General features: G+C 37.5%; 1 protein-coding gene and 1 pseudogene across 1 annotated transcript; one reads left to right on the top strand and one right to left on the bottom strand.

Moving 5' to 3' along the window:
* The first annotated feature begins 9683 nt into the window (after positions 1-9683).
* On the top strand, positions 9684-19240 carry LOC141540740 (high mobility group protein B1-like; annotated as a pseudogene).
* A 404-nt stretch (positions 19241-19644) lies between these two features.
* Positions 19645-23946, bottom strand: ZBTB9 (zinc finger and BTB domain containing 9). Its single transcript, XM_074311261.1, is given in 3 exon segments — positions 19645-23096; positions 23098-23610; positions 23802-23946. Coding segments are annotated over 2 exon segments (1401 nt in total). The 5' UTR covers positions 23556-23610; positions 23802-23946; the 3' UTR covers positions 19645-22153.

Genomic DNA, 23946 nt, shown 5'->3' on the forward strand with positions numbered 1-23946 from the left:
CAGAACAAAAAATGCAAAGCAGACAAACATCACACACAGAAGGACGCAGAGCTCTATTTTTCTTGAGTTCCCTAACGTCCTGACATAAATCCATGGACTGCTATCTTCCCATAGTACCGTTGTAGGTCACCCTTACACCAACAGTCACCACAGAGCGCTCTCAAAAGCCCTTTCCTTGGAGTCTGAGCAATCCTCCAGTTCTTTTAGAGCTTGTCTCTCCCTCAGCCAATAGAGCCCCAGGCTCTGACTGGGGCTTACCTCTCCAGCTACTAGTAGATCTAGACTTATCAGGACATATCTATTGTCTTCTTTCTTCAATCTTCAATTCTGCTTTCCACTGAGTATCTCCGCCTCTGGTCATTGTCTAAGAGGGGAGGGAGGCTGCACATCCAGAGCCAGAAACCATGGAGAAAACTTCTCCGTGGGCGTCCGTCCCTGTCCGGGTGCACAATAATCTCCCCCAAAGACTCCATCCCGGACGAGCCCCCAACTGTTTGGGACAAAAAGACCTACCCAAATTGACTACTCAGAGATCACTCATAGAAAACAGAATTATTAGAATCTCGAGAAGTGGACCCCATCCTAGTCTGCAAGCCAAATTTCACAGCCAGATAGGGCCAGCCCCTTGAAAATGCTTACAGCTTTTATACATTTCAGACAAAGAACCTCCAAAATCCTGCACTCTATATGTTGTGATTGGTCACATAAGTCTACTGTTCCACTAGTTGGTCAGTGGAATGTAGTAGACAAGGTGAGATATACAGCTTCTTTGGCCATGTTGGACAATGGAATGTTGTTTAGGCCTTATCTAAAATCACGTGACTCTGGAGAAGCCATAACTGAGGCCTAATAGGCTTGGTCTACTTTAGTAAACAGTCTCTGATCAATATGTGTGTAAGTTCTTCATCTTTTCCCACACACTCCCATCAATTAGCTTTTAAAAATGCAACTATTGTTCAATATGGGTAGCTAGGCAGTCCAGTAGATAGAGCATTGGACTTGAAATCATCTTCCTGAGTTCAAATCTGACCTCAGATATTTATTAGCTGTATGACCCTGGGCAAGTCACTTAGCCACCTTTGCTTCAGTTCCTCATCTGTAAAATGAACTGGAAATGTTATGGCAAACCACTCCAGTAATTTTGCCAAGAAAACCCCCAAATGGGGTCATGAGACAGGACTGAACAACAAAAATGTTGAATATTATACCAAAGCAATAAATAGCAAGTAGTATGTTAAGATGATTGAAGTTCTTTACTCATTCACTATCACATACAAAAGCCAGCATTATAATAGAGAGTATTCACTGGCCCTGATTAAGAAGTAAGATGTAGAATATTGCCTCAAGGAGAATGTTTATTATACATATAAGCTTTTCTTCTCTCTTGAGATGAGTTAAAATCTATCAGTTCTTCTCCATCTATTTTTTCAGTCTCTTCTACTTTCTTTCAAGCAGTTGCTTTTCCAACAAAGACAGCTTATTTGATTAGCTTATCTTTGGGAAGATTAAATTAAATTATTAGAATCTCTTTTCCAGAAGATCAATGAAAAATTGGAAAAATTCTCTTATTCAGTGCACATTTGGTATCTCCATGTTTGACAATCTCACCAAAATAAGATGTAGTGATTTTGGATACTATTGTCAGAAGTTGATATTAGCTTCTGAAAATCACACAATACTTCCACCAACTGGATATCCATATTCATGAAAAAGTCCTCACCATATTGTATAAATATAGCATTATCCTTTTGATCCAAAACAATATCTTCTGGCTCCTGGTCACATTCACCATGGAATATTATTATCTTTTGACCATTTTTCATGACCTTGTCAATACAATAAACAATTTTCCTTGCCCACTGCAGCTTTTATATCTACCTTAAGAGATGATTCATTATTTATGCCCTTGGCATTTGGCATTCCATGTAAGCTGATTGAATTTGCTGGTCCTAAAGGATGAATTTTTATTTGCATTCCAGTCCTTCTGCAACACTTCCTTTCTCACCAACTCATCCTTCATGTTGATGACAATTTATATTCTTTTGCAAAGCCAGTTTTCTTGAAGCTTCATTATATGCATTTTCTTTTTCTTTTCCTCTCTCTCTTTGCTGAGGTTAAGTGATTGGGGTTAAGTGACTTGCCCAGACTCACACAGCTAGTATTAAGTGTCTAAGGCGGGATTTGAACTGATTTGAACTCATATCCTCCTGACTTCAGGACGGGAACTATACACTGTGCCATCTGTTGCCCCTATTATATATATCTTTAAGGTGACTGACAACTGATAAACAATATTAAAAAAAATTAATTTTTTATTTTCAAAATATATGCCAAGATCTTGTGTTCCAAATTTTTCTCCCTCCCTTCTCCCCATACCCTCCCCTAGATAGCAAGTAATTCAATATATGTTAAATATATGCAATTCTTCTCTATATATTCCCACATTTATCATAGTGCACAAGAAAAATCAGATCAAAAAGGGGAAAAATGAGAAAGAAAACAAAAAATAAACCAATAACAACAAAAAAGGTAAAAATATCATGTTGTGATCCACATCCAATCCTCACAGTCCTGAATCAACTCATTGTTGAAAAGAGCCAAGTCTATCAGAGTTGATCATCACATAATCTTGTTTTTTCTGTATACAATGTTCTCCCAGTTCTACTCATCTCACTTAGCATCAATTCATATAAGCCACTCCAGGCTTGGAGCCTGTAGTTTGGGATGTTGGAGAGGTAATAGAAGAATAACAAAGGAATAGCATCATCTTAACATATGCACTACTTGCTATTGTTTTTGTGGTAATATTTAACTATGATTGTATTTTTAAAAGGAGGAATGAGAAGGGAAGGGGGAATGAAATGGAGCAAATTCATGTGTATAAACTTGGGAAGTAACCACTGCTTTCTGCTTCTCTGTGACTTTTGTGGAAAATTCTTTGCCATTTTTTTTTTTTAGTGTCTCAGGATAATGTCTATCTGGGTTTGGTTTCTTGAATGCTAAAAGGGTAATTAGGTACTCTCTAATATCTTCCTTATCAAATTTTTTTTATCGTTTTCAATATTTTTGTTCTGTTCTTTCTTGTACAAATGTTATAGTTTTAAAGTTGGGTAATTCTGCTTTCTCTTTGTTAACAATTATCATCCCATCCATCTATCTATGTAACCCAACCCATAGTCTTGGCCCTTTTTTCATCCTCCTCTTTTCTCCACTATAGATTTTTTTTTTTTTTTTTGCTAAGGCAATTGGGATTAAGTGACTTGCCCAGGGTCACACAGCTAGGAAGTGTTAAGTGTCTGAGACCAGATTTGAACTCAGGTCTTCCTGACTTCAGGGCTGGCGCTCCATCCACTACGCCACCTAGCTGCTACCTAGCTGTCTCTCTCCTCCCCACCCCCCACTCCACCCCACTATAACTTTAAAAAGTCTTGCTCTTAGCTTTTCTCATCAGATCTACCTCAACCTGAGTTTGGCATTCCTGACACTGTCTTCATATAACTTTGCCATACATGTTTGTTAATCCTCTATTATATGCTATTATTTTATCTTCTGTACATACTCCAAATTAATTTATGAATTCTTTGTGCATTCACATTTATCTTTTTAGGTAATTGCTCCTCCTTGGAATACTTTCCTCTTTCCCCAAAGGTGAATGCTGTTATTTTCAGGATTCTAGTAGTAGCTCTCTGGGTGACTAACCTCCTAACATTGGCTTGTAAGCCTCTACCAGTACATATCTCTTTAAGAATCAGCCAGTAGACTTAGCCAGTTCTTTTAGCAAAAGCATTTATACAAATGACAAAGCAAAAAATGATATGTACAAAGCATTTCACCCCAAACTACAAGTGTACTCTTCTACAAATGTAAATGGAGTTTATAGGGGGAAGAGTGGAAATACACCTAAAATATTGTAGTATTGTGGTATCACACCTATAGGGAAGACACATGGCCAAGCAATTCACAACGTCAGAACTACAAGACTTTGAAATTCTTTCTTTTTTGTGAGAGTTCTCATAGAAGTCCATTATAGAGTATGGTATCAGAATTTGGACAAGTCACTCCACTGGTCACTGGTCAGGCTTCTCAGTGCACAAAATTTTGGTTGGTTAGTGACTTAATTAGGCTTTGTCCTAATAGGAGGTATTATCTTAGCTAACTAGTTCAGTTCACTACTGGGTTAGATCAAACAGTTTTTTATCTACTCCTCTGGTCATTTGTTCTAATTCTTATAGTTAAGCAGAAGGTATTAGCAGTTTCCTAGAGTTGAGGAAGAGAAAAGTAGACTGTCTTCATCTTCAAAATTGGATTTAACCAGTTGGATTATGTCTCCAAACATTCTGGGGACATTCATCCGGTTCCAATAGCAGTTGAAGAAAGTAGTCAGAGAAATGAATTATCTGGAAATCTTGATGTGCCTTGATGATCATGTCTTTGGAAAAACATTGGAAAAACATGAGGAGAGGTGTCAAAGCTAGTATCTTATTTCAGGATTGCTATTCATTCAGATACCTATGCTAAAGTGAAGAAACACAAAACCCAAATGGGAAAGAAAGCATAGAAATGTCTAAATAAAAGAAAGCTCTCAGGAATATCATAGACAAAGTCCAGCTCTTCCAAGTCAAAGATAAAACACTGCAAGCAATGATTATTGAGTTAGTTCAACCCCTTGTGAGCCAGGATATCTATCATTTCTTTGAATTAGGGAAGAACTATATCCCAGACAATGTATTAAAAGCTCTTTGTGAACCCTAAATAAACCAGGGATTATATAAGGACTGGCAATAAAAAGACAAAAGTGAAACAATATCTACCTTCAAGAAACTTGTATAAGATCAAGGGATCTAATACATACTCACAAAAGTAAATACAAAGCATTTGGTAGAACATTAAGGGGGTAGGTTGTGGTAGAAGAGAATCAAAAGCTTTCTTTTGGAAGTAGTCATTGAGCTGAGCTTTTATTCAGAGGCATAGGTATATTCTAGGTTTGGGGAATAGCCAATAAAAAGCACAGAGATTAGTGATGGAATGTCCTGTAGGAGGGAAAATAAGTAAATTGCTTTGACTTGAATATAGTGTCCATGAGGGGGAATAATATCTACTAAATCTGGAAAAGTTATCTACTACCATATTTCGATAGACATTAAATGCCAACTATAGGAGTTAAAGAGGCAGCTAGGTGGCACTGTAGTATCTGGTCTTGGAGTCAAGAAGACTCACCTTCCTGAGTTCAAATGTGACCCAAATATGTACCTGGGCAAATCATATAACCTTGTTCTGTTTCTTCAACTGTAAAATGAGGTAGAGGAAAAAAATGGCAAACCATTCTAGTATCTCCGCCAAAAATACCTTGAATGGGGTCATGAAGAGTTAGACACAACTGAAAAAAAAATTAAATAATAATAACAACAAAAGGAACTTGTATTTTATCCTAGAAGTATTAGGAGACCCTGAAGCTTAATGAGTAAGGAAATGACATGGCCAGAACTTCACTTTAAGAATATGCTTTGGGGGCAGCTAGATGGTACAGTAGATAGAGCGCTAGCCCTTAAGTCAGGAGGATCTGAGTTGAAATCAGGTCTCAGACATTTAACACTTCCTGTCTGTGTGACCCTGGGCAAGTCATTTAACCTCAGCCTCAGGGGGGGAAAAAAAAAAAAAGAAAGAAAAAGAATATGCTTTAAAAAAAAAAAAAAAGCTAGATGGTTTTAAATTCATTTGTATTTTTATAGTCTGACATGATCCAAAATAGTATACTCAAAATCAATTTATATGAGTGATCTTGGAGGTGGTAGGAGGGAGAGACCAATAATATACATAAAAAATCACTGGCTCTGATAGATGTGCACTATATCTATGATATGTATATATGTGATACATACATAGGAGTACTAAATATATGTGTGTGTGTATATATATATGACAAAAATATATATAAAATAATATATATATGACAAAATCCTAGGAATCTTGCTGATTTGCACTTATATATATATTCTAATATATATTGTATATTTTACATAATTTATATTATGTAATACTTCCTATATTATATACACAATAAAAGGAGAAATTTTGAGTAAAATGTTGAGGTGGAAGATAATACTTCTAGGAAACTCAGGAAACCACATAGTTATCTATATCCAATTATGTTTTTATTTATTTTGTTACATATTTCTCAATTACATTTTAATCTGGTTGGGCCCATTTTGAATTGTAACAATGTGATTACTGGTCCCATATTTCACATCTGTATATAGTTCCTGTCCTTATTTCTCCTTTTATTTTCATGCAAGATTCAAAGAATCTGAAACTTAAGGCATCCTCAAAGAATCTGAAGTTTGGGAAAAAACTCCTGTATGGTTTCTTTTACAGAGTTCCCCAACAAGATGGGCTTGGAATTGGAAGATATCCTTAAAGAATTTAAGCAGCATTGTTGGTGGAATTGTGAATACATCCAGCCATTCTGGAGAACGATTTGGAACTATACTCAAAAGATTATCAAACTGTGCATCCCCTTTGACCCAGCAGTGTTACTACTGGGCTTATATCCCAAAGAGATCTTAAAGAAGGGAAAGGGACCTGTATGTGCAAGAATATTTGTGGCAGCCCTCTTTGTAGTGGCCAGAAACTGGAAACTGAGTGGATGCCCATCAGTTGGAGAATGGCTGAATAAATTGTGGTATATGAATGGAATATTATTGTTTTCTAAGAAATGACCAGCAGGATGATTTCAGAATGGCCTGGAGAGACTTACATGAACTGATGCTGAGTGAAATGAGCAGGACCAAGAGATCAGTATATACTTCAACAACAGTACTGTATGATGATCAATTCTGATGAACGAGGCCCTCTCCAACAATGAGATGAACCAAATCAGTTCCAATAGAGCAATAACGAACTGAACCAGCTACACCCAGCGAAAGAACTCTGGGAGATGACTATGAACCACTACATGGAATTCCCAATCCCTCTGTTTTTGTCCGCCTGCATTTCTGATTTCCTTCACAGGTTAATTGTACACTATTTCAAAGTCCGATTCTTTTTGTACAAAATAATTGTATGGACATGTATACATATATTGTATTTAACTTGTACTTTAACATATTTAACATGTATTGGTCAACCTGCCATCTGGGGGAGGGGGTGGGGGAAGGAGGGGAAAAACTGGAACAAAAGGTTTTGCAATTGTCAATGCTGTAAAATTACCCATGCATATATCTTGTAAATGTAAAGCTATAATAATAATAATTTTAAAAAAGAATTTAAGCAGTGTTTCCAGACTTTCTAACCCTATGCCAAATAGAGGCTTGGAACAAGGATCTTACCACTGAGTGGGAAAAAATGCAAAGACAGTTTACATTTATTTTTACTACTTAGCTACCTGTTCTGTGTTCCAGAATAGTTGGCCCATGGACAGAGAGATTCTCTGGAGGAAAGAATCCAACTATAGTTATAGTCCTGGCAGACTTTCTTTGGTGGGGAGAGGGAGAGAAATGGCTGCAGGTTTTTCTCTATTCTGACTGGGTATGTGAAGATAATCTGAACTCCTTGATAATAGATGGTAAAGTCCTCTTCTCTTATGGAAAAGGGATAGCATCTTATTTGAAGATTTAACCTGAAGTAAGAAGATAGATGCAGATAGAAACTTGACAACTATCAGGCCTAATTAAACAATGCCTAGCAATGATCAAGAGACTAGTGCTTAGTTGGACAGTTCACCTGACAGAAACTACATCTGCATGAGATCATGTCACGATACTAAAAGGGAATAGGACCAGTAGAAGTAGACCTTTTTTTATCTCTAAAACTGAGAAACATGGGTGTCCTGAGTTGTCTCTCCATGTATATGTGCCATGGCCATACATATTTTCTATATGCATTCCCTTCTAAATGTGTACCCTGGTCACAAGTGTTTTCTGCAATGTACCACTTCTAATGTTTTGGGGTTTTTGGGGGTTTTTTTGGCCATGATTCTTACACATTTGCTCCTCCACGTTTGTTCTTTAGGCAAATTCACTTGTTATTGATTATGCTTTTATATATGAAAGTGTATTTCTGAGGGAAATATTTTATTACTACATTTCTGACTAAATTGTTTTCTCTAGCTAACTAGTAATAGTAAATATATTAGTGGTGGCATGGAAGTTACTGGTTTTGTGTGGATGTATACTCACAGAGTACTTTGAACTTGTGGTAGACAATCTCAAATAAAAAGATTAAAATTATTTACTTGGGTCATAGATAGACATATTGGTACCCATGCATATTTAAAAATTAGAATATTTGTTCTTTTTCATGGATTCTATCCTGGATCAATAGCTGATTTCTTTGATATTTTACTATATAATCATATTCTATTCTGCAATTAGCTTATATAGTTTATTTATCTGTAACATAGGTGTCTAGCCAAATTGAATACATATATTTGTATTCTATTTTGTATTCTATATTTGTATTCTATTCAAATTGGCAGAGAGAGAATGCTGGTGGACATCAAATGCCTTGCATGAGGGACAGAGTTGATATGAAAGATTTGGAAAGAAGAAACATTTTTTATTCCTTCTTAGAATGAGATATCTTCAAAATGCTCATAGGAAGCTCTAAAAATGGGCTTATTCATTATTTGTTATTTTAATGGTTTTTTGTATAACCAGTATTTGTCAGGAAGGGGCCAAACTGGTTGATGTAAGATTGGAGAAATTCTTCCCCTCTTAAGAAACAATGGCTAGGAAAACATTTTTTTTTTCTTTTAAACCAAAAGAAATGACATTCTCTAAATTCAGCTTGGGGAAAACATAAATATTTCTGGAATCTTGCCAGTTCCTCAGGGAAGGTGATTCATGCCTTGGGGGGAGTAGGAGAAGAGACCATGAGGTTGTCATCTCTCTTCTCTTCTGAGAAAGGGGTACCACACTAAAGTTAAATCCATTTTTCCACCTAAATATTACTGGCCCAGAGCCAAAAAAAAAAAAGGAAAAAAATTAGTGAAAAAAGTATTCTTCAATCTGCATTGAAAGTTCAAGCAGTTTATTTTTCATTGTAAATCTTTTGAAATAATCTTAAATTATTATATTGATTAGAGTAGCTAAGTCTTTTGTAGTTAATTATCCTTACAATATTGCTGTTACTGTATAGAATGTTCTCCTGGTTGTGCTTACTTCACTTTGTATTAGTACATACTTACCTTAGCATGGAAGTAATAGAAAAACTTATTTTTTCCAGGTTTTTCTTAAATTTTCAGATCTCATCAATTTTTACCTGACATTATTTTTCAAAGAGTAACTACACCATGCTCTTATATTCATCCTCCTTTATTTATTTACCGTTGCACACATATCCTCTATACAGCTCTTAAAAATCTGAATCATTTCTTGCACAACATGATGAATATGGAAATATGTTTAGAAGAACTGCACATGTTTAACCTATATCAGATTGCTTGCTATTTTGGGGAGGAGGGAAGGAGGAAAAGAGGGAAAAAATTTGGAACACAAGATTTTGCAAAGGTGAATGTTGAAAACTATCTTTGTATGTATTTAGAAAAATAAAATACTATTAAAATTTTTTTTAAAATCTGAATCAGATTACAGTACATTGAACTCCATAGAGACAGCATCAGGACAAGTAAGAATTGGATAGGCACTGGACTACTCTGTCTAAGTACTGAGGGAAAATAACAAAAAATGGGCAAAGGTTATCCTAAGAAGCTGAGAAGTAAAATGACTTCTTATACCTTCTTTGTGCAAACTTGCCAAGAGATATACAAGAAGTACCCAGATGCTTCTGAGAACTTCTCAGAATTTTCTTTAAAATGCTCAGAAAAGACCTAGAAAAAATAACAACAAAGTTCATATGGAAAAACAAAAGGTCAAGAATTTCAAGGGAATTGATGAAAAAAAAAAATCACATGAAGGTGGTCTAGCTGTACCAGATCTAAAACTATATTATATAGCAGCGGTTACCAAAACCATTTGGTATTGGCTAAGAAATAGACTAGTTGAGGGCAGCTAAGTGGCGCAGTGGATAGAGTACCAGGCCTGAAGGCAGGAGGACCTGAGTTCAAATGTGATTTCAGACACTTAATACTTCCTAGCTGTGTGACCCTGGGCAAGTCACTTAACCCCAATTGCCTCAGGGGGGAAAAAGAAAAGAAAAGAAAAGAAATAGACTAGTTGATCAGTGGAATAGCTTAGGTTCAATGGAAAAAACAGCCAATAACTTCAATAATCTAGTGTTTGACAAACCCAAAGACCCCAGCTTTTGGGATAAGAGCTCACTGTTTGATAAAAATTGCTGGGAAAATTGGAAATTAGTATGGCAAAAACTAAGCATTGACCCACACTTAACACCACACACCAAGATCAGGTTCATGACCTAGGCATAAAGAATGAGATTATAAATAAATTAGAAGGGCATAGGATAGTTTACCTCTCAGACCTGTGGAAAAGGAAGGAATTTATGACCAAAGAAAAACTAGAAATCATTATTGATGACAAAATAGAAAATTTTGATTATATCAAATTAAAATGTTTTTGTACAAACAAAACTAATGCAGACAAGATTAGAAGGGAAATAATAAACTGGGAAAACATTTTTACAGTCAAAGGTTCTAATAAAGGCCTCATTTCCAAAATATATAGAGAATTGACTCTAATTTATAAGAAATCAAGCCATTCTCCAATTGATAAATGGTCAAAGGATATGAACAGATAATTCTCAGACAAAGAAATTGAAACTATTTCTAGCCACATGAAAATATGCTCCAAGTCATTATTAATCAGAGAAATGCAAATTTCTCTGAACCAGCTTCACCTAGTGAAAGAACTTTGGGAGTTGACTATGAACCACTACATAGAATTCCCAATCCCTATATTTTTGTCTGCCTACATTGTTGATTTCCTTCACAGGCTAATTACACACTGTTTCAAAGTCCAATTCTTTTTGTACAGCAAAATAACTGTTTGGACATGTGTGTGCATATATATATATATATATATATATATATATATATATATATATAAAATTTAACTTATACTTTAACATATTTAACATGTATTGGTCAACCTGCCATCTGGGGGAAGGGGTGGGGGGAAAGAGGGGAAAAGTTGAAACAAAAGGTTTTGCAATTGCCAATGATGGAAAATTACCTATGCATAAATTTTTTGTAAAAATTAATTAAATAAATAAAAATTTAAAAACTGCTCATAAAAGTGAAAGACAATGTCTGCTAAAGAGAAAGGAAAATTTTAGAACATGGCAAAAGCTGATAAGTTTTGTTATGAAAGAGAAATGAAAACTGACTTACCACCTAAAGGAAAAACAAAAAAGAAGTTTAAGAATCCCAATGCACTGAAAAGGCCTCCTTCGGCATTTTTCTTATTCTGTTCTAATGAGTATTATTCAAAAATCAAAGGGGAGCATCCTGGTCTTTCTATTGGAGATGTGGCTAAAAAATTGGGAGAAATGTGGAATAATACTGCATAAACAACTTTATGAAAAGAAAGCAGCTAAACTGAAGAAAAAATATGAAAAGATTACTGCTGCATCCCGGGCTAAAGGAGAACCTGATGTGGGAAAAAAGGTAGGAGTGTCAGGGATGAGAAGATCAAGAAAAAGGAGGAGGAAGAAGAGGAAGAAGATGAAGAAGAGGAGGAAGATGATGATAATGAAGTTGGTTATAGAGCAATTTTTTTCTTGTCTATAGAACATTGTACACAACTCCTTTTAAAGGAAAAAAATTGAAATGTAAGGCTGTGTAAGATGTGTTTTTAAGCTATACAGTGTCTGGGTTTTGTTTTGTTTTGTTTTGTTTTGATTTTTGCATAATAAATATGCTACTAAATGTGTCTTTAGATAACTCTGTCCTTTAGTGGTATTTTCAATAGCTACTAATCTTGCCTAGTACAATATGGGTATTGTAAATTGGCATGGAAATTTAAAGCAGGTTCTTGTTGGTGCATAGCACAAACTAGTTATATGGAGATGTAGTTCATTTTCATCTTCAGTTGTCTTTGATGCAGCATATGAAATAATTGTCCTGTTAATTGAAAACTACTCTGTAATTGTAAAAAAAAAAAAAAAAAAAAAAAAATTACAGCTCTTTGTTGACACTCTGCTTCTAAGTAAATACGATTTTTAAAAAATTAGCATTGTTTTTCTCATGGTAAGATGTAGACCAAATGTCTTAATTTGATCAATTTTCTTTCTTTTACAAAACCAAAGCTAACAGTATATTCACTAAAACTGACCATTTATATATGTTTACTTACCATTCTGGGGGACAATTTGGCAATTTAGTTGTTTTGAAATTATCGTTCCCAAGTGCCAATGTTTTAAAAATAGCATTCTTGTAATTTTACATGCTTTTGTGATGGAGTATTGTTTTGTTATACAATTTTGACTTTCAGATTCTAATTCCAGTTTTGCATTTGTTTATGTATAATTTCAGGAGGAATACTGAACATCTGAATCCTGAATGATACTAATAAACTAATAATTGCAGAGGGTTTAAATATTTAGTTACAAGGCTTTCACCTAATAAAATTTAATTAAATATATTTTATTTATTTTGTTTTTAAAAAATCTGAATCTATTGCATATTCATATCGGTCTTTTCAGATAATTCCTGTTTATACAATTCTTGTTGTATGATCAACTGTGAAAGACTTTCTTCCCCAACATGACTAAAATGGAAATATATTTTGCATGATTTTACATATATAATTATTGTTGTGATAACATTGCTTGCCTTCACAATCAGTGAGAGAAGGATCAAAGAAGGAAAAGAATTTGGAATTTAAAAAAATGAATGTTAAAATTAAGTATGATTATGAAAAAAGAAAAAAGTGTCATGAGCAGTAAAGTGAAGAATAAGCTGTGGTTGGTGAAGGAAACTAAGCATGACAAAAAGGGCAACCAAAAGTAGGCTTGGTTTCTTCTTTTTTATTTAAGCTATACTGGAGAAAAGATGATCAAAAAGTTGACAAGGAGGAATACTTGGAGATCAGACAATGTGTGACAATAGAAGGAAGAGCTGCTCAATTCTTATCTTGCTTCTGTAAGTTGGACGTCTTCACAAGATACCAGGAATTGTCAAATACTACACAAATATCAAACTGCTTCACTGCTCAGTTTTCTAGATCATTGGCTTGCTAAGTCTCTTTTTAAAAAAAGTTAACAGAAACTCAAGCAAAGATATGATCTGAAGGTCAATAAATTTTTAGAAACTTTCTCTGTCTCTGTCTATCTATCTGTATCTCTCTGGATATCTCTCTGTATTTCTCCAGGTCTCTCTTCTGGCTCAGGCCCCCACCCCAATCCTATATTTTTATGGTGACTCCCAAGAACATAGAAATCCAAATAAGCAGAGGAATAAGTTTTTAAATTTAGGCTGCAATTGACTATAGCTAAAGGGACGTAATTATATATGTGTGCATGCGTATATACAAACACACACATATATGTATTATATATATGTGCATATGTATATATGAATACACACACACACACACACACACACACACACATATGCACTCCTATTCTCGTTGTTTGCACAGGTAGAGGCTTCCATAGGTTGTAGATGTTTCTGAGCATCTCACTGATTATGCAAATAATGTTTCCACCTGCTTTGTTTTCTATTTCTCTAGTTCTACCCAATTAGCATCTGGAACCAATCAGTTTTCTCCCTATTGCCCTCTCCTTGTGATTGTCAGGTGAGCAATAGCTTCAGGTTATTTCTGTTCCTTTCTTGGTCTGTCAGATGCAGTCCCAAGGCAATGTTGTCTCCTCCTCCTCCCTTGATAAGTAGTTTTTCCATGGAAATGTCTTTCCAGATGGTACAGTAGCTAGAGCACTACCCTTGATGTCAAGACACTAGCTAAGTGACCATGGGCAAATCAGTTTTTCTCTTTGCCTCAGTTTCCTCAGCTGTAAAAAGAGTTGGAAAAGGAAATGATAAACCATTCCAATATCTTTGATAAGAACATCCTACATGAGTTCACAAAGGGCTGGACATAACTGATTGAATGACAACTCTTTCAAAATCCTAGGGAACTAGAAAGATCTATAGCTTTTTGATGTAAGGTATGGCCTTTGGTTCTTATGTATTTCAGGGACATCATCCTTGAAATCAAGGTTGTACTTGGGTTTTCTTTGCTAAGGAGAATGACCCTAATTAGCATTGGAAAGGACAGAAAAAAAAGTTATCTAATACGATACCAAGATGAGCAAGGAGATGATGAGTATACCTACTTGCTTTTGATAAATTCAAGTCACCTAACCCAGATGAACTCCATCTTTGGTACTAAAATAAATGGCAAATAGAATTATAGAGCCACTATTGAAAGATAATGGAAAATGGAAGATAACTTGTAGGACTGGAGAAGGGCAATTTTGTTGTCCCAAAGGGAAGAAAACAGAATCTATAAAATATAGTAAGCTAGATGGTGCTTCTTGGATAAAGTTGAGATTACTTCTAAGTCTTTGTTCATGCTGTGCTTTTAAACCTGGAATGGCCATCCTTTTCTTTTTCCCTTTACAACTTCCTTTAAAATCCACCTTAAATGCCACTTCTTAAATGAAGCTTTCCTTGATCCCCTTTTGGTAATGATTTTCCATCTCATATCTCAAAAAGCTCTTTTCTGATTTACTTTGTTGTGTGAATTGTTTATGTGCTTCATGTCATTATTGCTACCTCCCTGAAAGCAGGAATAATTTCTTATCCAAACTTTATATCTCATGGTGCCTTATACATAGTAGGCTTTTAATAAATAGATTGGCATCTAAATTGAATGCAACTTAGTTTTTTCAATTTTTTATTTTTTACATAATACACTTTCACTTTAGAATGTACCTATAGAATAGATTCTGCCCTCCCTACCAACCCATCTCTTATAATAAAACATGAAAATGAGAAAGGCAGTTCAGCAAATCTAACCAACATATCATCTAGGCCTGATAGTATATGAAAGGTCACATCCATATAGTCTATCTTTAGAAAGGAGGAAAGGAAGTCTGTTTTCTCATCTTTTCTTCAGGGCCAAACTTGATCATTATAATTACAAAGGCTTTATATAATTTATATAATTGCTTAGGGTTTTTTGTTCAACAATTTAAATTGTGCAGTCATGTTATATGCATTTTTGTGGTTCTGCTTACTTGACTCTGCAGCAGGTCATTTAAGTCTTCTCATACTTCTTAAAATTCTACATATTTCTTCTTTTTTTTTTTTTTTTCCCCCTGAGGCTGGGGTTAAGTGACTTGCCCAGGATCACAGAGTTAGGAAGTGTTAAGTGTCTGAGACCAAATTTGAATTCAGGTTCTCCTCACTTTAGGGTTGTGTCTCTATCCACTGTGCCATTTAGCTGTCCCCAATATTTTTTCTTAAGATACAGAAATACTCCATTTATTTCACTCCCTCACCATGTTGCTGCCAGTCACCAGGATACTCGATCCAAAAACCAATTCCTGGAAAAATTTACACTTTTATGTCTGAATGCCTTGTCTTACTATAATGTTTGATGTTGACTTATCCACTCTATTTATTCCTGTCTTCTTCATTTCACTTTCAAGCCATTTCCTTTCCATCCTATGCTCTATCCATGCTATTTGAGTGAAAATCTTGTTTCTCTCTCTTTCAGTTCTGAAAATCTCATCAATTCAACTCTTCTCTATAGCTACACTCACCATCTATAAATTTCCAAGTCTTATATGTTCCTCTTATCCTGCTAAGACAATTTAAATGAAAGTGCTTCAGGTTTTTTTTGGCATGGCACTGATATACTGTTCAGGTTTCACTGGCATACAACATATGAAGTCAGCACAATGCCTCTGTAGACCTTCAATGTGGTAGTCAAATACCTCTCTTCTCCCACATTATTCTTCAGTGCCTCCCAAACCCTAAGCTAGCTCTGGCAATGGATGTGTCGATCTTATTATTAATGTGGATATCCCTGGAAAGTATACTGCCAAAGTAAGTGAATTTATCCAAAGTATTCAAAATTTCACTGTAACTTTAATGGTTTCACATATGGTAACATTCTGGATGATGGAAGACCCATGTTTTCTTGATGTTAATTGTTATGCCAAAAGCAGCAGAGAATTGATACTGGCCTTTGATACTGTCAGTCATGCAGGTTTATGGAAAATTGTGTCAAAATTCAGTTGCCAAAAAAAGTTAATAAAGTATATCAATTTCATTCAATTCATGGTTGTCTGAGTTCTGAACAATGGGCAGTGCTCGTAAGCTTTCCCAGTCACTAATGGAGTGAAACAAAACTGTGTGATTGCTTTCAGCCTACAAGCCAAAACTAAAGTGAAGATACATGATCTTTTGTTTGCAGATCATTGTGCACTCAATGCAGCCTCTGAAGCAGAGATGCAACAAAATATCGATCAATTCACTATTCTCCAATATGTCTTTTCCTATTACAACTTAAGCTCTTCAAGGGCAGCGATTATTTTTATTTTTATAGCTCCTAGACTTAGAATAGTGGTTGGTAGAGTAATCACTTAAAATTTTCATTCAATCATTCATCACTCTCATGTACCATATTTTTCAATGAACATCTTTTGTTGCAAGGTTTTTATTAATATAAAAAAAAACTACATTATTTTCTGATGTGGGCCTAGTGATATTTTTCTTTAAATTACTTCATTCTACATTAAGAAATCATTTGAGATTTGAAAAGACAAGAAAGCATGTTTCTTTTCTGGTTTATCTTATTAAAAAAAAAAAAAAAAGCATCTTTTGGTACCTTACCAAAACCCTGGTGTTTCAATACAGATTATTTGCCTCTTCTTTCTGGGTTACTTTGATCTGGGTGGGAGGTATGTATAAATCTAATAGTTCAACTTAGCTGAGAATTGAGGTAGTAGCTAAAGACAAAAAGAGAGAGAAAAGAGGGGACCCCTAAACATACACAATAATCTCTCTTGTATCTGCCACATTTCAGCTGAATGAAACTTCAAATCTGGTTGACTGAGCCTCTTACACCTCACCCTTCTCTGCAAAGTCACCCAGTCCACCCAGTATTTCAGTGCCAAGGAATTCTGAAGACCCAATTTGTAAGATACTGTTTTGGTGATCATTGTGACAAGGCCTACCTCCCTCAACTTAAGGATTTCCACTAGATCAAGTCTTTCTGAAATAGTAGCTGGACTTGAGTACTCTTAAATTTCTAGTTATCTCTAGTTATCTCAGTATTCCTGTGGGGAGTTATGATAAAATCTTGGCTTGGAAAGTAATTTTTGGCAGTGATCTTAACATTCCTTCTCCAAAACCTAATCAAACTGCTTGTATTACAATATGAGATCAAAGTTATTTTTATTGACTGATCTCCAATTGGTAGAATGAGTCAAAGTGTTTATTAAATCTTTTGCACCATAATAGATCCTAAAAATAATAAGTGCTTGTGGGGAAGGGCTGATACATCTCCATTAAATTTAACAAACTGAGAGGCTAAATAGATTTATAAAGATAAATTTAGGTGGCACAATGGATAGAATGCTATGCTAGATCTGGAGTAAGGAAGACCCAAGTTCAAATCCAGTCTCAGACAGTTATGTGACCCAGACAAATCACTTCATCTCTACTTCAGTTTCATCTGTAAAATGCTGATAATAAAAGCACTTACATAAATCCTAGGGTTGTTGGGAAGATCAAAGGAGACAATATTTATAAAGTGCTTTGCAGACCTTAAAAGTGCTAAGTTAATATTGGATATTATTAGAAACCATTTCAACTATCTCATTTTATAGATGTGAAAACTGAGGGGGTCACATAGGTAGTAAGAAGCAAAAGCAAGAATTTAATCATGGTCTTCTGACTCCAAATCCAGTGTTTACCACACTATATCATATTGCCTTTACAGTACTTTCGGTCTACAGGATAGTTCCAAAGTAGAATTCAAGACTATTAGCTGACATTTTCCCCCTGCCAAGCAGGTCAGCTTTCTAAAGAAAGATGGAAGGGGAAAAAAGATATATGATGGCAATACAGAGAAGACTAAAGCCTTCTAAGAAATGCTCTAAATGAGATTCCTTGAGATTTGGAAGCAAAAGGAGGAAGAGGACTCTGGATAGGAAAACAAGTTGTAGAAAGGAAAAAGGAAGGAACAGAACCCAGACCAGCTTCTAAGTTCGGACCACCCTTACAATCTCCCTTGACTTACGGGATGATGAAGGTTCATGGCTGCTCCCTGGTCCTATGCCTCTAGTAGCTAAAAGGAAGTTGAAGACTGAATTAGCTATATAACCTAATGGTTTACGTTTTTCATTCCGACCTGGCTAAAATAACCTAATTTTTCAAGAACTTCATTCAGAAAAGAAAACACCCTCTATTAATTAAATCTATGCTTGTTTTATACAATTTTGTTGGAAAAAGAGAAGCACTGATTTTAAGGCCACTATACAATTTTCTCCATCTCCTCTCAAGCACTGAATGTTCATGCTGGGACCATACTTTTACAGATTTGCAACTTGGGAAGTTGCTAGTACCCAGGTTTTGCCTTAGTTGGTATTACTTAGTTCATATACACATCCATTTGCTTTGGGATACTCTTGGGAGACTGCTATAATGGAGCTTCCTATTAACTGCTTTGTTTAATGTTGAAAATCATAAATTCTGCGTTGGAAGAGATGTTCAAGGCTATCTGGTTGATCCAACCTATATTTGCACAAGAATTTGCTTTGTAGCATCCCTGATAAATGGTGTTCCAGGCTGTTATTAAAGACTTTGCTTCACATCCAAGATATTCCTATCTCCTGATATAGCTCATTGCTGTTTTGGACAGCTCTTTTTAATTCAGAATTAGAAAAACAGAAATAACTCAAAATTGTTTGAGCTTGATAAAATGTTATACTTCTTATAGGTCCATACCTGTATTACCTTCAGATATCAAGATTTTTAGGTGTCAGATGAATTGTTTTAGAGCTGTAATCAAGTTTTAGATGAGGCCTCATTGGGTGTGTAGAGGCTATAAATTGATTTTGTATAGGTTTCATTTATACAGCCATACCTGGGCAGGTGTTTGGCTTTCAGGTTATATTTTCCCTAATTGCTGAAGGGTACTATGAGTAGCGGATTCGTCACTACCTAGGCCAGAGATCCTTAAACTACAGCCTGCTGAGGACGTTTATGCAGCCCGTATATGGCAAAGTCAGATCCGAAGTGATGTTTGACCTAAACTCGATTAACAACACACACTTCAGGCACTGGGCTGAGGCAGTGGAGAGAGTGTGAGGCGCTCCAACACTGTCTGAAGGACAGTGAACTGGCTCCCTATTTAAAAAGTCTGAGGACCACTGCTTACTCCCAGGGTGTCCTGCATACTGGTCATCCAGATGTAACTTAAATCAGGACATAAAAGCACTGGTAGGAAGTTGAGGTAAAGGTTTATTTAATGTTTTGTAAATTTCAATTTCTTCTAGTAGTAGTTTAACATAGATCATCTGTGGAGCATTTTTGGTTAATGATGGTAAAAATTAACAATGAACAAGTTATGGAAGGCCTACAATATGTATCAGTGGGGTACCCAAACTTGAGTAAGGCATGAATCTCTACAAGCTCCAAAAATAATTTTATAAAGCATACCTTTACAAAAGATTTTGAATTAAAACGGAAGAGTAAAAGATGAATCAAATCTGTTAATAACCATCCAAATTATTTTATTTTATTCTGCTTCCCCTCATTAGGGGACATTAGGGGTCATTACTGACAAAATTGAGTGCATCTATCTAAAGAAGGGAAAGGGACATGTGCCAAAATGTTTGTGTCAGACCTTTTTGTAGTGGTTAGAAACTGGAAACTGAGTGGATGCCCATCAATTGGAGAATGGCTGAATAAATTATGGCATATGAATGTTATAGAATGTTATTGTTCTGTAAGAAATGACCAGCAGGATGAATACGGAGAGGCTTGGAGAGACTTACATGAACTGATGCTGAGTGAAATGAGAAGAACATTATATACTTCAACAAGGATATTGTTATGAAGATATATATTCTGACTGAAGTGGTTATCTTCAACATAGAGAAGATCTAACTCAGATCCAATTGATCAATGATGAACAGAATCAGCTACACCAGAAAAGGAACATTGGGAAATGAGTGTAAACTGTTTGCATTTTTGTTTTTCTTCCCAGGTTATTTTTACCTTCTGAATCCAATTCTTCCTGTGCAATAAGAGAACTGTTTGGTTTTGCACACATATATTGTCTCTAGTTATACAATAACATATTTAATATGTATGAGACTGCCTGCCATCTAGGGAAGGGGGTGGAGGGAAGGAGGGGAAAATTCGGAACAGAAGTGAGTGCAAGGGATAATGTTGTAAAAAAAAAATTACCTATGCATATGTACTGTCAAAAAAAAAGTTATAATTATAAAATTAATTTTAAAAAAGAGAAAAAAAAATCAAGTTGAACTGGAAGAAAAGTATACAATAATTTCAAGGTCAATGACACTTGTTTAAATTATATCAATTTTAAGAGTTTGTAATTAAATGTGTTTGTAAAAAAAAAAAAATGAGTGCACACTCTTCTGGCCTTTGCTCACCTTCTGGTAAAGATGTTAATATAGTCATCTTTTCACTTATTAAATTTATCTTGAGACAGCTGAAGTGAGTGGTAGGAATTCTCACCTTATTTTCTTTAACTCTTCAGGCAATGATTCTGGGACTCAATATTAGAACAAGGGACCTTAGAGTTCTGGTAATTCAGTGTGTCCCAACCCAAATTCAGTGACAGAATTTTCTAACAGATTCAGCATAATGATTTCCATGGTTCAGAGTCAAGGACTTGGAGGAATAGATAAGAACAACAAGAAGGGAGAACTCAGTTTTTTAAACTTACAAATTTTAAGAACCCATTAGCAAAAGTTTATATACTGGTAAAAAAAAAATTTTTTTTTAAGTTATGGGACCATTTTTGCGAATCTGATCTAGTCCAATCCCTTCATTTTACTGAGAAATAAACATGTGCTCATTTATATACAGGACATTTCCCTCAGCATTCAGATAATATAGGTGCGGTTGAAACACTTAAGAGTGTTAGTGCATATAATCCCTATGTAAGGCATGGAAAGCAAGCAGACACAAACACACATAGTATCTCTACCTCTAAACTATTTAACGTTCTTAAATCTCACACACCAGCTAGTCATCCCAGGTCTACTCTTATATCTAGATATATGATCAAATCATATTTTCAGAATTGTATTTGTTTGAAGTAGTAAAAGTTGTATGAAGATGGGGATAGTGTCACTGTGTTGTATAATGAACCTGGGCACTTCTGTCAAGTCTCTCTTCGGGGTCAGTCATATGACCCCAGCCTTAGAATCTTTCTAAACACGGTCACCTTTTTAAGTTCTGTATGCAGTGATTCAGGACAGGAAAAAAATGAGGTAAAGGTTCGTGTCCTGGGTCAATGGTTGGCACATTACAATAAGCGTGATCACTTGTTACTATAACTACATTCTCCAGACTATTGGAACACACAAGTGTTATAGAAAATAAGCCTTTAACAAGTGGATCCTAGAGATATTCTTAGACTAAGAACAAGATCATAGGTGACATGAATAGGAACCAGTCCATCTCAGATACAAAAATGTCTAATTTAAAAAGTGGGTCACAGTATCAAAAAATCATGTAAACATGCAAATCTGCTATAAAATAAAGAGTAAGAAGGCAAACCTTGGTTTTTCTGTACAACAGTCACCAAACTGGCCTTTTAGTTTCTGAGTGCCTGAATTTAATTCCTTCAACAGATTTATCCAGGGAGTAGGAATCTTCTAACATCCAACACAGAACAAGTTAAACAGATCTTTAAGACCATTCCTTAGTTGTACAAATTTTCTCAACTGAAATTTAGCTTCCTGAGTGGGCATCCTTCTAAGAAAGAATAAATTCGATTAAATAGATATTCTTATTTGCAAGAATCAATATCCCTTGGCCTGACTTAGATCATCTCCCAGGCAATCTAATTAAAGTGGATTGTTTTAAAGACTTGCAAAGTTGAGGGACCATATCTTGGAATAAAGCATATAAGTAACCAACCAGGGCAAGCCATGCTCCTAACGCTTGACTCAGCCTCCACAAGGAAGATCACCATAAAGGTGCCCACTTACTTAAAGGGGAGTCAGTGCCTAACCTTAGCTATCACTTGTATGTCCAATGAGCAGTGGCCCAACCTTGGCCTTTGCAGAGCTCCCGGTGTCGAAGGAAACAGGCATGGACCCGGAATCTTCGACCGCAGTGGGGACAGGCGTGCAGGGCTACAGCGTGTGTCTTCATGTGCTCAGTCAGATGGTGTTTGAGTTTGAATCGTTTGTTGCAGACACCACAGCCAAAGGGCCTGAGACTAAAAGTCAGCATTATGTGCCGGTCTCGTTTCGGCTTCACCGCAAACCGCTTCCCACACAGGCAGCCGAATCGCTTGCCGTCAGCGGGAGGTGCTCCCCCCAGCTTTACTGGCCCATGCACAGCTTGTCCTGTCCCCCCCGGCCCACCCCCCCCTGATAAGATTTCATTCCCATGCAGATCTACTGGTTTCCACGATGGGCCACCTCCACCCGAAGCTCCCCCTGCACCGGGAGGCAGCAGAAATCCAAGATCCCCTCCTCCTGCCCCAGGGCCCCCACCGGAAAATCCTTCTCTGGACTCCTCCAATGCTCTCTCGGGTTGACCCCCATCCCCAACCACTTCTTCCTCAGGGTCAAGCTTCTCTTGCTTAATGTAAAAAATTTTGGGAGGCAGAGGTGTAGAAAGGGTGGGAGGTTCAGCTGAAGCTCCTTCACCATCCGGTAACCTTCGAACAGTGTTGGGTACAGGAAGTGAATTGTGGGCACGAGGACGAGGGGTCCCCCCTGCCACTCTTTGTGGGGCTTGAGGGACAATTGGTAAGGTTTTTTGTTCTTCTTCATCTTCCTCCTCCTCCTCCTCCTCCTCCTCTTCCTCCTCCACCTGAATCTGCAGCACTTCTCCCAGCTCCGAGCCCAGGCCTGCCCCGGGGCTCTGGCTCGGTGCCGGGGGTGGTGCGGGAGGCGGGGGAGGCGCTGGCCGGGCACACCATGCCCGGGGAGACGAGGAGGCGAGGAAGAGGGGAGTGGTTGGAAGCCCCCCCGCCGAGCTCCCGGAGGATCTCGGAGCACTGGTCCACCACCTGCCACATCTGCAGTCCGCTGGCCACCAGCAGGTGCGAAGGCAGCGCCTCCAGCGGCAGGCGCAGGCGCCCAGAGTAGATGAGCTGCAGCAGCCCCTCGAAGGCGTCGGCTTCTATGACATTGGGCAGAGTGAGCCTCGGGGCGTCTCCCAGAAGTAACTTGTCGTGGAAATAGGGAGAGGCGGCAGCCAGCACGGCCTTGTGCGCCCGGAGCTCGCGGCCCTGCACTTGCAGGGACACATCGCAGAACTTCCCTTCCAGGCGGTGGCGGTTTAAGGCCTCCAGGAGAGAAGAGCTATGCTGAGGAAACTCGATCTGAACCGTCCTGGGGCCTGCGGAGGGCGCCGGGGCCCCCACTGGGGGAGGGGGCATTGGGGCCGGGGAGGCGGGGGGCTCCATGCTGTCCTCAGGAGGGGCCGCTACGGGAGCCGAGGAGGAAGGCGCCCACACGGAGCTGCGGAGGAAAGACAGGGAGTCAGAGATGCCCCGGCCGGGAAAACCGCGTCCCCACGGCTTTCCCTGGAGCTCCCCCGGATCCTCCCCTGCCCTCTGCGGCCGCCCGCCGGCTTCCTGGGGTGGCTCTGCTCTCAGGCTCCACTCCCGGCACAGCGTCCTCGCCTCGGACCCGGCCAAGGCCTGCAATACCTCCGCTGTCCCAAAGTCGCCGCCCTCCGATTCCGGAAACGGGAACCCCACCCGCGTCAAGCCGAGGTCGCTCTCGGGCCTCCGCGGGGCTCTCTGCCCGCCTCTTCCCCAGCCTCCCGCTACCTGAGCCTCCCAACCCCTCCTC

The sequence above is a fragment of the Sminthopsis crassicaudata genome, chromosome 4 (assembly GCF_048593235.1).
Source record: "Sminthopsis crassicaudata isolate SCR6 chromosome 4, ASM4859323v1, whole genome shotgun sequence".
NCBI lineage: Eukaryota > Metazoa > Chordata > Mammalia > Dasyuromorphia > Dasyuridae > Sminthopsis > Sminthopsis crassicaudata.